General features: G+C 44.7%; 1 protein-coding gene across 1 annotated transcript in view; it reads right to left on the reverse strand.

The window, feature by feature from the left end:
* Positions 1–6,049: 6,049 nt before the first annotated feature.
* The window catches only part of Pdlim1 (PDZ and LIM domain 1), a 46,507-nt gene continuing 39,919 nt past the window's right edge, over positions 6,050–12,637 (reverse strand). The window contains exons 6-7 of the mRNA XM_032891898.1: positions 6,853–6,970; positions 6,050–6,579 (exon numbers count right to left, since the gene is read on the reverse strand). Coding sequence (XP_032747789.1) covers positions 6,393–6,579; positions 6,853–6,970 — 305 coding nt within the window. The 3' untranslated portion in view covers positions 6,050–6,392. The remainder of the gene's footprint in view (positions 6,580–6,852; positions 6,971–12,637) is intronic.

Genomic DNA, 12,637 nt, shown 5'->3' on the forward strand with positions numbered 1-12,637 from the left:
CTGTGTCTTTTTATTGGGGAATTGAGTGCATCAATGTTGAGAGATATTAAGGAATAGTGATTGTTGTTTCCTGTTATACTCATGTTTGGATGTGAGATTATGTTTGTGCTTATCTTCTCTTAATTTTGTTGCAAAATGATTAGTTTCTTCCTTTGTCTAGGGTGTTGCTTGACTCCTTGTGTTGGGCTTTACCATTTATTATCCTATGTAGGGCAGGATTTGTAGAAAGATATTGTATAAATTTGGTTTTGTCATGGAATATCTTGGTTTCTCCATCTATGTTAATTGAGAGCTTTGCTGGATACTGTAACCTGGGCTGGCATTTGTGTTCTCTTAGGGTCTGTATGACATCTGTCCAAGATCTTCTGGCTTTCATAGTCTCTGGTGAGAAGTCTGGTGTAATTCTAATAGATCTGCCTTTATATGTTACTTGACTTTCTCCATTACTGCTTTTAATATTCTTTCTTTGTTTTGTGCATTTGGTGTTTTGACTATTATGTGACAGGAGGAGTTTCTTTTCTGGTCCAGTCTATGTGGAGTTCTGTAGACTTCTTGTATGTTTAGGGCATCTCTTTCTTTAGGTTAGGGAAGTTTTCTTCTATGATTTTGTTGAAGATATTTACTGGTCCTTTGAGTTGAGAGTCTTTACTCTCTTCTTCTTATTATCCTTAGGTTTGATCTTCTCATTGTGTCCTGGATTTCCTGTATGTTTTGGGCCAGTATCTTTTTCTGTTTTACATTATCTTTGACAGTTGTGTCGATGATTTCTATGGAATCTTCTGCTCCTGAGATTCTCTCTTCTATCTCTTGCATTCTGTTGGTGATGTTTGTATCTACAGCTCCTTGTCTCTTCCTTTGGTTTTCTATATCCAGGGTTGTATCCCTTTGTGCTTTCTTTATTGCTTCTATTTCCATTTTTAATTCCTTCACCAGTTTGATTATGTTTTCCTGGAATTCTTTCAGGGATTTTTGCATTTCCTCTCTATAGGCTTCTGCTTTTTTATTTGTTTTCCTGCATTTCTCTAAGGGAGTTCTTCATGTCTTGAAGTCCTCCATCATCATGATCAAATGTGATTTTAAAACTAGATCTTGGTTTTCTGGTGTGTTTAGATATTCATTGTTTGCTCTGGTGGGAGAATTGGGCTCCAATGATGCCATGTAGCCTTGGTTTCTGTTGCTTGGGTTCCTGTACTTGCCTCTCGCCATCAGGTTGTCTCTGGGATTACCTTGTTCTGCTATTTCTGACAGTGGCTTGACCATCCTATAGGCCTGTGTGTCAGGAGTGCTGTAGACCTGTTTTCCTGTTCTCTTTCAGCCAGTTATGGGAACAGAGTGTTCTGCTTTCAGACGTGTAGTCTTTCCTGTCTACTGGTCTTCGGGTGTTCCTGAGGGCATGTGTACTGAGTCCACTAGGATAGTCACTTGGAGCAGAAAAGTTGGCCTTACCTCTGGTCTTAGGCCTTAAGTCGCTTCTCAGATCCGGGTTTCAGCTCTCCATGAAGGCAGCAACCAGAAGGTCCTGCCCCGCCTTCGCTTGGGACCCTGTGCACAGGGGGCCCAGATGGCGCTAGACGTTTTCCTCTAGCATCAGAAATGTGAGCAGAAAGTAGTCTCCTCTGGCTTCCCAGGCACATCTGCCCCTCTGAAGGTCTAGCTCTCCCTCCCATGGGATTTGGGTGCAGGGAGCTGTTTGACTGGGTCCTTTCAGATGGGGTGGTGTCTGGACTGCAGTGATGAGTGCCCCTATCTTCCTGTTCCCAGAGGCCCTATAAGGTTTCCTATTGGGCCAGGGATGTGCGCAGGGGTTGGCAGTACTGGCGGTCTCTCCTGCCCTGCAGTCTCAGGAGTGCCCACCTGTCTGGGCAGTGAGCTCTCTCTCCCAAGGGGTTTGGGAGCAGGGAGCTGTGGGCCAGGATCAGTGAGTTCGGGCTCCAGAAAGAAACTGGTAGTGCCCGGTCCCAGAGGAATTTTGCCTTTGTGAGTCCTGAGTCCACCAGACAGGTCACTTGGAGCAGAAAAGTTGGTCTTACCTCTGATCTCAGGCCTTGAGTTGCTTCTCAGATCCGGGCTTCAGCTATCTGTGTGGTCCGCAACCAGAAGGGCCTGCCCCACCTTCCGGGACATGACCTTTTAAGGGGAAAGGAAGTTTAACTGGGCTACCAGCATGACCTCTTCAAGTGAGACAAAGGGAGTTTTTCAAGCACACGTGTCTATGAGTAGTACTGAGACATGCAGGCCTGAGACAGTGGGGAGCCATCCTACTCCTGCCAATCTCGGGACAAGATTTCTGGAGTTTGGGCATGCCTTGATCCTTCTCTTGCTCCAGGTCTGCTCCTCCTGGTCCCACAGTTCCCCTGGCTTCACAGTAGTTTGTATAGTAATGGCCCCCAAAGACTCTTGTTGTTGTGTTTGGCCCATAGGAAGTGGCACTACTAGGAACTGTGGCCTTTTAGAGAAGGTGTGGCCTTGTTGAAGGAAGTGTATCACTGCGGGAGCAGACTTTGAGGTCTCAGAATCTCAAGCCAGTTCACTTCCTGTTGCCTGCCAATCTGGATGTAGAACTCTCAGCTCCTTCTACCTGCACATTTCCGGGCTTCAGCTATGATAATAGACTGAACCTCTGAAACTGTAAGCCGGCCCCAATCAACTGTTTTCCTTTATAAGAGTTGTGTGGTCATGGTGTCTCTTCATAGCAATAGAAACCTTAAGAAAAACTATGACGTGGAAGTGGAAGTAGAAGTGAAATAAAGTCTTCCTCCCTAAGCTGCTTTGGGGCCATAGTGTTTGATGGTAGCAAGAAAACCCTAAGACTGATCTCTTTGGAGAAAGAGAGGGGACTCGTTACTATAAATACTTGCCTTGGACCTGAAGAGATGTCTCAGCGGTTAAAAGCACATGGCTGTTCTTACAGAGGACCTGGATTCAGTTCCCAGAATCCACGTGGCAGCTCACAACCATCTGCAACTCCAGTTCTAGATCTGATGCCCTCTTCTAACCCCTGCAGCCACTGCAGGTACTTTAGTGCACTGATAGGCAGGCAAAACACACACACACACACACACACACACACACACACACACACACACCAAACAAAACCACTTGCCCTGATAATGTAGCATAGTAGAAAACAAAATCAAAAGCAAAAACCAGGCTGCTCTTTAGTCTTGAGTTTCAGTTCTAATAACTGAGTGAACAAATAGCAGGTTTTGTTGGGGAGACTTCTCATCTCCCTAAGGGCTAACAACTGCTTTCATTGTCTACTCTTCTTGTGCAGTAAATACCCTTGTTGGGTTCATCCATTTGCTGTTATCTTTGCCTGTCTTTTTGGCCATCTCTAGCATCTCACCAGCGTAAGTACCTCCAACGGTCACACTAACCTTACCTTTCCTTCTGACAACTGCACCATCCTTCCTCTGGTACCTAAAGCATACCTAGCTCGTTATTGTTTAAAGCATCAATATCGCCCATGCCATTAGCGAGCCCGTCTTGTATTTGCAGCTTAAACCATCAACCCAGGCTGCAGAGGAGGGTCAAAAATCTGAACCGTTTATGCGTCCTTCTGACCAAGAAGTAGTAAGCCACCTTCCTCATAAATCAAGGAACTAAGATGCCTTGTCAATCGCCAAGTATGCTGAGGCCAATTATATTCAGAAGTCAGGAACATGAGCAAAACAAAACCAATAAAGACACGTGCCCTGACACTGCAGCATAGTGTGCCATTTTGGTGACATATCTTTCAAGCCCTTCCACAGAAGATTCATTGGTGAGTTTTACAGCCTTTCCCAGCACATCCATGCTAGCACACCTAGTCTGCAATGCCTGCTTCTGCTTCTGCTTCAGCCATATCAAACCTGGCATCCCGTCTCAGGTGTTCTGGGATGCTTCTCTTTCTTGACAGTAAGAGACATGCTACCTCCATGTTTGCACCATCTCCTGCAGCCCAAACTTATGGTTTTGTTCTCTTTAACGCACCTGCTTCAGATCTAGATCCAGATCCCCCTGGTTACCAGTGTATGTTGTTTGATCCTATAAGGATTTTAGGAGTTAGGCTATTTCCCTGATCAAGTCCAATGTGTCCCTGTATGGGTTATATTAATTTGTCCTTATACGTTATTGTCCTAATAGTCAGGGGAGGGCAACCCCAAAGAGACGTGTGTCCTCCTCAATGAGAGGCCTCAAGGCTGCCCTAAATCAAGAGGTAACAATAGCTCTAAAATGGAGTGTTCCTGTTGAACAGATTCTAATGACTCAGGGTAACGGGAATTCAAGACCTTCTGGAACCCAACCAACATTATCCCACACTGAGCCCTGGCTTAGGCATGACAGGACTGTCAAGGTTGAAATTTTAACCATCCTCCTTCTAGTCAGTAGTTCAAGTGACATGCTTCCCATGTTTGTACATGGACCAAATTTGTTGTTCACTATTTCTTACACTAACTTCCCAGAACTGCAATGCTTAAACCACATTGCCTTATACAAACTTTAACACAGGTAGAGTTTAAAGTAAAAAACTACTTAACTGGGAGGTGGGAATCAGTCTAAATACTATTAGATAGAATCAGTCTAAATACTATTAGAGTAAACACCAAATTAGCCCCCTTTTTGGCATGTAATCCTTAGGATTCTTTGACCTAAACATGACTAAAGATGGCCTTCTTCATCTTCTACCCAGAAGGCTCTCTGACTTTATGACTGACCTTTTAGTTGATATATAACCTTTACTAGGGTTTTCTCTAAATCCACCGGAAGTGAGAGCCCATTTGTAAGATCAGCCTCTGAGTAAGAGTAGCTGTCAGGGGTGGCCATGGACAACAGGGAGCTATGGATGTGACTCAGTGAAGCATGGTAAATTTACTTGAGATCCTGTGATGTGTTTATTCTTATGTGATTGCTAAGGTTTAATTGCCTTGTTTTCGGGTATGAACTCTTTAGAAGCCAGGGTTGCAATGTCAAAGGGTTGAACACACAAGCATGAAGCCAAAGTAGATATATGTCAAACATCTGATTGGCACACTGCAGAGGAAACCTGGAAAACTAATAGTCACCTACTAACCATATCTGAACCCTCTGCCACTGGTGGTCTCACTCGTGAGATATCACAAATTCCACCATCTGGAAAAGGACTACTGTACATCCTGTACAACCAACCTCGAAGCTACCCAACTATTATTTGGGAAGTGTGGTGATTTGAATTAGAATGGCCCTCATAGACTCATTTGTTTGACTATTTGTCCCAAAGTTGGCAGAACTGTTTTGGGAAAGACTAGGAGATAAGGTCTTGTTGGAGGAAGTGTGTCACTGAGAACAGGCTTTGAAGTGACTCACACCATCTACAGTGTGTCTGTCTTTGTGTCTCGTGCGTGTAGACTAAGATGTAAGCTCTTAGTTGTTCCTTCTCTCCACTCTCATGGACTCTAACCCCCGACACTGTAAGCTAAGTTAAACACTTTCTTCTATAAGTTGCCTTGGTCATGGCGTTTTTCTCACAGTAATAGAAAACTTACTAAAACAGGAAGTTTTATTCCTTCAAACTCCAAGAAAATTTCACTAAAACAGAGCCAAACAAGATATAATAGTATGGTGGTCTGAATGACAGTGGACCCCATAGGCACTGACACTTGGTCCCCAGTTGGTGGTGCTGGGCTCGCTGGAGAAAGTATGTCTTTGTAGGCAGGCTTTGAGAGTTTAATGACTCCACGCCATGTCTAGTTTACTCTTGGCTTGTAGTCAAGGATGTGTGCTTTCAGCTTTCTGCTCCAGTGGCCGCACCACTTGCTGTCACGCCACCCTGCCAAGACTGTAAGCCCAAATGAACTCCTAGTTCTTCTATAAGTTGCCTTCATCATGTTTTACCACCACAACAGAAAAAGAGCTAAGTGATGCTTAGAGCAAGTCGCAAAGATGTAAAGGGACACAGCTTGGTCATAGTCGTTTTCTCATGCCTGGAAAAAAGGCCTGTAATTCTCACAACTAAAAGACCAAACCTAACAGAGAGAAGGTCATGAGGCAGGACACAGAGCACAGGCAGAGTGAACTAAGGGGCGGCACACTGCTTTGAAGTCTAAATTTATTAAGTAAAACAAAGTAACATCAGAGATAAAACATTTGGCTTAATTCCAATGTGACCAATGTCCATTTTCAGCAGGGAAGACTCCAAGGGAAGAAGGTGCATTGTGGTGTGGGTGAGGGGACAGGGACAAAACCATCTCCCGGTAATGTAAAAGCAGGTGTCACACTGCCAGTGGGGGTCAGTCAGCACAGGAGAAACTCAATGTTTACTGAGCAGGACTAACACTAAGCACAGGACTGTCAGGGAGGAGAGAACCAGAACATTCTGACAACCAGGTGCAGCAGGCAGGCTGGAGGGCAGCAGACAGGGCAGGTCCTCTCGATCACTTGGGGAACACTGTGACCACATCATAGCCCTCAGGTGGTGTGACCCTCTCCCGGGCATGCTTTTCACAGTAAATCTGATCCTCTACAAAGAAATGGCCCTTCTGTTTCAGGTTGATGCCACAGTCGGTGCACACATAACATTCAGGGTGGCGATGATGGTCCCTCAGCTTCACAAACACACCGCTGCAGGAGAGAGGAAGAATGGATCTCCATTAGTGACACTAGGGTCCCATACTGTCCTTTCTGAGGTGAAGCCTGGGGCTTCTCGGAGGCCCCAATGCAGGTCTATGGTTGTAAATGGGAAGGCTCATCATTCCAAAAGCCTCTACCAAGTCAACATAAATGTTCTGAGTCTTCTGGTTGATCTGTTGACTTTACCTCCAAGCTACACAACACCCAGCAACTCCCACTTTCACGGTTTGTCTAACCTCTAACACCAGGGAAGCCAATACTCACACAATGCCGGTTCCACATTTGTCACAGATGGGCAGCTTCTGAGCATTTCCAACAGATGCAGCCACTTTGGTGACTGGAGCTTTAACACTTCTAAATCCTGATGGCTTGTTGGGGTCCCCTAAAGGGAGAAAGACACCCAGGTTAGCCAGGGAGTAAGAATGAAGTAAAGATTCCTGAGCTCAAGCCAAGACATGGTCATTGGGATCAGACAGACAGCGACCAATGACTGGGCAAGTTGCTTGGCATTTTGTAATCTTTCAATTTCCATATTTTTAAAAGATAGGAAATCATTTCCCTCTTCATTGTTACGAAGAATTTTTTTTTAAAAAAAAAAGAAATACAGACAGTACCTACAATGCCTGGCTGGTGATCAGTGTTCATGACATTAAACTCACACACATTTGCAAACACTAACATGGGCCCAGAACATCACCAGGTCTAAGGCTGGGAAATCCTGCCCTTGGCCAATGGACATGAGCAAATGTGAGTTCTAAATAGGCATGCCCTAAATTACAGGGTGGGGTTGGTCACATCCTCATAGAGCTTCTGACCCATGCCCTGAGTATGGCAAGCCTTAGAGGGTGCCCAGCACCTGGGAATGAGAAGAGTTGGGGTGCCTCATCACGCTAAGTCAGCCCCTCGACAGCATGAGTCACCAGATGCTAAGGCTATGTGGGGAGCAAGAGTGAGGTACTGTGCTAACTTGGGAAGAACAACAGGAGTGATCTTTCTTTGTTTTGCTAAGAGTATTTTTAAAGTACCCTGTACTTTCTTCAGTCCCTTCTGGCTATGTGTGATATGGTCTCTTAGGTTTCTCCCATTAATGCTTGATCCACTCTTAGTAGGACCAGATATCCATCTAGCAACCCACGAGACAGGGCGAGATTCAGAGGCCATCTGTAAATGGACTTGAGGAAGGCTCAGCTAAGCCCTTACCTTGATAGGCCCATGCCCCAAAGCCTAGGGGACCTTTTTCCTTTCTATTGGAAGAAGGTCACTGTCCCAGTTTCTGTTGTTACAGTTTTTTTTAATATTAATTTGATTATTTATTAAAATGTTACATTAAAAATTTTTATGCTTAATTTTTTTTTGATGGTCCGGTGTTCAAACACGATGGCTCCCTCACTTTCTGGCTGAAGGTGCTTGGCTGCCTGTCCTGTCTGAGGGTGTGCCACCTCTGCATATGTGGACAGTGTGGGCTGGCAAACGGACTACTGGGGCACCAACTCAACAAGGGGCAGGAAGCTATCCTCTTCCCATAGCTCATTCACTCAACTGGAAAGAAGAGAAACCATAAAATTGTAGAAGGAGAGAAGGGAGGGAGAGATGAAGTTCTTCCTGTTAGAAGCCACATCCTTTTCTGAAACCAAAAGGCTGAAATTGGGAGCGCTAGAAGCTGTGGCCTAAGGCAGCCCTATCCTCAAGCCTACACTGCCACCTGCTGGCTGTGGGTTGGTTTTTTGTTTTGTTTTGTTTTTTTTCTCACTTAAAAAGCCAAGCTTGGAAATTTGAATTCTCTTTCCTTTCTACTGATCTCCAAACAACTAGAAATATTCCCACGTCTCTCTTTTTCCAGGAAACCCTTTCTCCAAGTTTCCTTTGTCTGTCTGTTTCTGAGGAGGAAGGGAAATCAACTAACACACAGCTGTTTTTCTATACATTTCACTGATGACAGTACCCTATAACCTGACTCCAGGTCATCAGAGGATCCTGGAACCCTGACAGCATCCATCATGAACCTAGGAGGTTGCTCACTACATCTCCAAGTTCTTCATCTGAGGGAGCCTCCAGCCAGCACTGTTTTTCCCACGTGTGATGTCTCCATACATACCTCCACTCTTTTAAGACATCCTTCTACTGACAGATGGATGGACAAATAAAGGTGATATATAGAAACAATGGGATATGATTACAGCTTTAAAGGGACAGAAAGGGCCAACGTGATGGTTCAGAGGGTAAGCCTGAGAGCAATCCCCAGGCCTCATGTTGTGGAAGGGGGAGAATCAAATTCCAGAAGTTGTCAGTTGTCTTCTGACTTCCATATGCCCACTGCAACACATGAACACCCCAGAAACACACACACACACACACACACACACACACACACACACACACACACACAGAATATATAAATGGACCAATAAATAAATGTGATTTAAAATTTTAAGGAAAGGAATTCTGAGGTGTGCTACAACATCCATGGAGTACTGAGTTTATAAGCCCATCACAAAAAAGGGATGGACTGTTTCTTTGCTCTGTATGTTCAGTGTTTTGATTAGCATGTGGCAGGGGGGGCGACTTGCTTTTCTTTTCTGCATATTTCACAGTTAAAACAATAGTTATTGAAGTCTTCCTTTTTCCTACAAATGTTATGATTTGTCCAGAGTAAGACAAAACATGAGAAAAGCCAAGGATGACCTGAATTTGTAAGGACAACCTGCTCTGATGGAAATTTCTGGGGGCTTATCACCAACACTGCTCAATCAAGCCTAGCTGACAACACACTTCACAGACAAACTTTCCCCATAATCCTTCGGGCAACCACGCTGCAGGGTGGTGCCCTTGAGGTTTGCATACAGACACGAGAGCTCATAGAGACTAGCAGCTTCGCTCAAGGTCTCGTGGCAGGTTGCAGGTAGACCCTAGATACCAGTGTTTCTACCCACAGACTTCTCTCAGAACCACAGGCCTCTGCCAATCCCAATTGCCCTTTCTTAACCCTGGTTAGTGACCTGGGCGTTGACCTTTCAACCTCAAAGGAAAACAGGCTTTTGGGCTCTCTCAGAGGGAATTTGTTTAATCAAATAATAAGACCAGATTACACAATTAGGTACAGCCAGGTGACCAGGTAAATCCAGGTCAATAAAAAATAAGTAGTGTGTATAAATGCAATGGTAGTGGTGAGCTTCCAGGAAGGAGATAAATCTGACAGAGGATTCTCCACTTAAACTTGACCCCTTCCTTCCTCCCTGATGCCTGGCAGTATGCATCATGTCAGAATTACCTTGAACATGGAAGCTATGGGTTTAGGTTACTGGAGCAGATGAAAGGAGGCCTTTATACCACACAGGTTCACAGCCTCATGCTCACGTCCTCATCTGTGAGCTCTGATGAGTTTTGTGGCATAGTCTGTGTCCGACTTTGGACTCAGCTAAGCTGACGTTGCCCATCTTAACTGAAGTTTCCCTTCCTTACTCAAGGTAAAGTCACCTGGACCTTGTCATGTGTTCTGACAGAGCTGCGGTCCCTATGGGTTGGATCTGATGTTGATTATCAGCCAGGCCTAATGGTGGAGAATTTAAACAAAGTCTAGCTAGCTCTAGATCATTTAACTACTAGTAGAACAACAATGTTCAGCATAAAAGAAGCACACTGTTTATATTTTCTTGTGCATGTAAATTGCTCCTCTCAACAGAATCCATACCACAGAGGAGGCTCAGAGAGAGTGTATCCAGAGTTCACTCCCTATGTATCTTTCACTGAAGCACCCATAAGTGTACACTGTGGGGAGAGAAAGCTTACACCGCAGAAGGTCAGTTAGGTGCCTGAGTCTTAGGGAAGGGGGCAGAGCATTGAGGAGTAGCCATCATAGAGACCAGATAAGTATTAAAAATCAGGCAGAATTCCCCAAACAGGACTAGGGGCTGCTGATGGACAGTACCTGGGATCTGACAAATCCGAAGGCTTGCTAGACAAAGCAAGTATGAGAGGAGAAACCTTTCCGCCTGTTACCAATCTCAGAGCATTCCTCAGCTACTGAATAAAGACCTCGCCAGTACTGTCTCCAAGGAGAGCTGTCTTCTGAGACCAGCAGACGCATCAGAAGTCATGCGTGGACAAGCAAAACTCACCTGGAGCCTTCTGGTGAAGTGCCAGCATCACAACAGCTAAGGAGTACTTACTGTGGTCATAGCAATGGTTGTTTTGCACACTTTGTGATGTCTGAAGAGCCTAGAGCACAGTTCTGAAACTAGCCTAGAGTTGAGGTAGCTACCCTAGGGCTTCCACATTATTGAAAGGTCATCTGCCGTAAGGCAAGAACAAACTCAGGGGACCTACTGGAAAGGAAGTTTCCCAGCTTCAGTGACTTATAGATCCATTTTCCTTTCTGTGTCCTCCACGTGTTCTTCCTTACCTGTCACCTTGGGAGCAGGGTGTGTTATTAGAACAGCTCTCACAAGGTCACACTGACTACACCCTCAGCTCCCTAATATATGCATGGCTGGAAACAGCTGGCCAGACACAAAACTCTTTAAATACCTCCTACATGCCACAAGGGATTGCTATCTAAAATATTCAATAAACTCAAAATATTAAACACCAAAAACAAAGCCACCACCATCCAATGACTGCATGAGCCAAATGACAGGTTGCCAATAGGACATGGAACAGTACTGAGCATCCTTGATCATCGGGGAAATGAAAATTAAAACCACAATGAGGGGGTTGGGGATTTAGCTCAGTGGTAGAGCACTTGCCTAGCAAGCGCAAGGCCCTGGGTTGGTCCCCAGCTCGGGAAAAAAAAAAAAAAAAAAAAAAAAAAAAAAACACAATGAGGTCGAATCCCATCTCTCTCAGAATGGTTGTTTGTATAAAAACAAGCAGGAACAAAGGCTTGCAAGGGCATACAAAACACCCTTACACGCACTGCTGGTGGGAATGTAAAGTGAGGCAGCTGCTGTGGAAATCAGTATGAAGGTTCCACAAAAGAAATTAAAAAATAGAACATATGATCTAGCTATACTACTGGTGGAAATATACCCTAAGGAAGGTCAGCATAGCCGATATTTGGTCACCTATATGTATTGTAACACTCCCCGATCAATGGTCAACTTAGAGAGTCAACCCAGATGTCCGTTAACAGATAAATGGGTAAAGAAACTATGGTACACATGAATGACGAGTGTATGTGAGGGCAGGAGAGATAATAAGGAACGAATATGGTCCATAGTATATGATATATTTGAATGAAATGTCATTATAAAATCTATCACTCGTTGGGCTGTGGTGGAGCACATCTTTAATCCCAGCCCTCGGGAAGCAGAGGCAGGTGGATCTCTGTAAGTCTGAGGCCAGCCTGGTCTACAGAGTGAGTTCCAAAACAGCCAAGGCTACACAAAGAGACACCCTGCCTCAAAAAGAAAAGATCGCTTTTTATAATGGCTCTACAGCAATAGAAAATACAGGCTGGAGAGATGGCTCCATGCTTAAGAGCACTGACTACCCTTGCAGAGGACTGAGTTGAGTCCCCAGCACCCATGTGGTGACTCACAACTGCCTGTAACCCCAGCTCCCAGAGATCTAACCCCCCCTCCTTCCCTCCAGAATCACCTACAGGTACATAAACATACATAAGTAAAAATAGAACAAATCTGTTTGTAAAAATTAAAACATTTGAAAAAGACTAAGCAACTAGGGCTGGGGAGATGGCCCCATAGTTAAAGTGATTGTTGCTCTTGCAGAGGACCGGGGTTCAGTTCCCAGCTCCCACATGGTGACTAATAATCACTCTTAACTACAGCTGTCTCCTGGCCTCTGCAGGTACTGGGTACATATATATAGTAAACAGGGAAAGCAACCATATGTGTAAAATAAAAGTAAATATCTTTAAGACTGAGTCAGAAAGTATAATCCAGAGGGGTATTCTTGTCCCATCCCTTACTTCCACTGCCGTCCACCTCCAGCCCAGTAACCCCTCACCACAAGCGCTGGAAATGGAGCCCAGGGCTTTATGCATATTCCACAGGTCCTACTTTAAGCATTCTACAACCCATCTGCATCTGAG

This window comes from Rattus rattus, chromosome 2 (assembly GCF_011064425.1).
Source record: "Rattus rattus isolate New Zealand chromosome 2, Rrattus_CSIRO_v1, whole genome shotgun sequence".
NCBI lineage: Eukaryota > Metazoa > Chordata > Mammalia > Rodentia > Muridae > Rattus > Rattus rattus.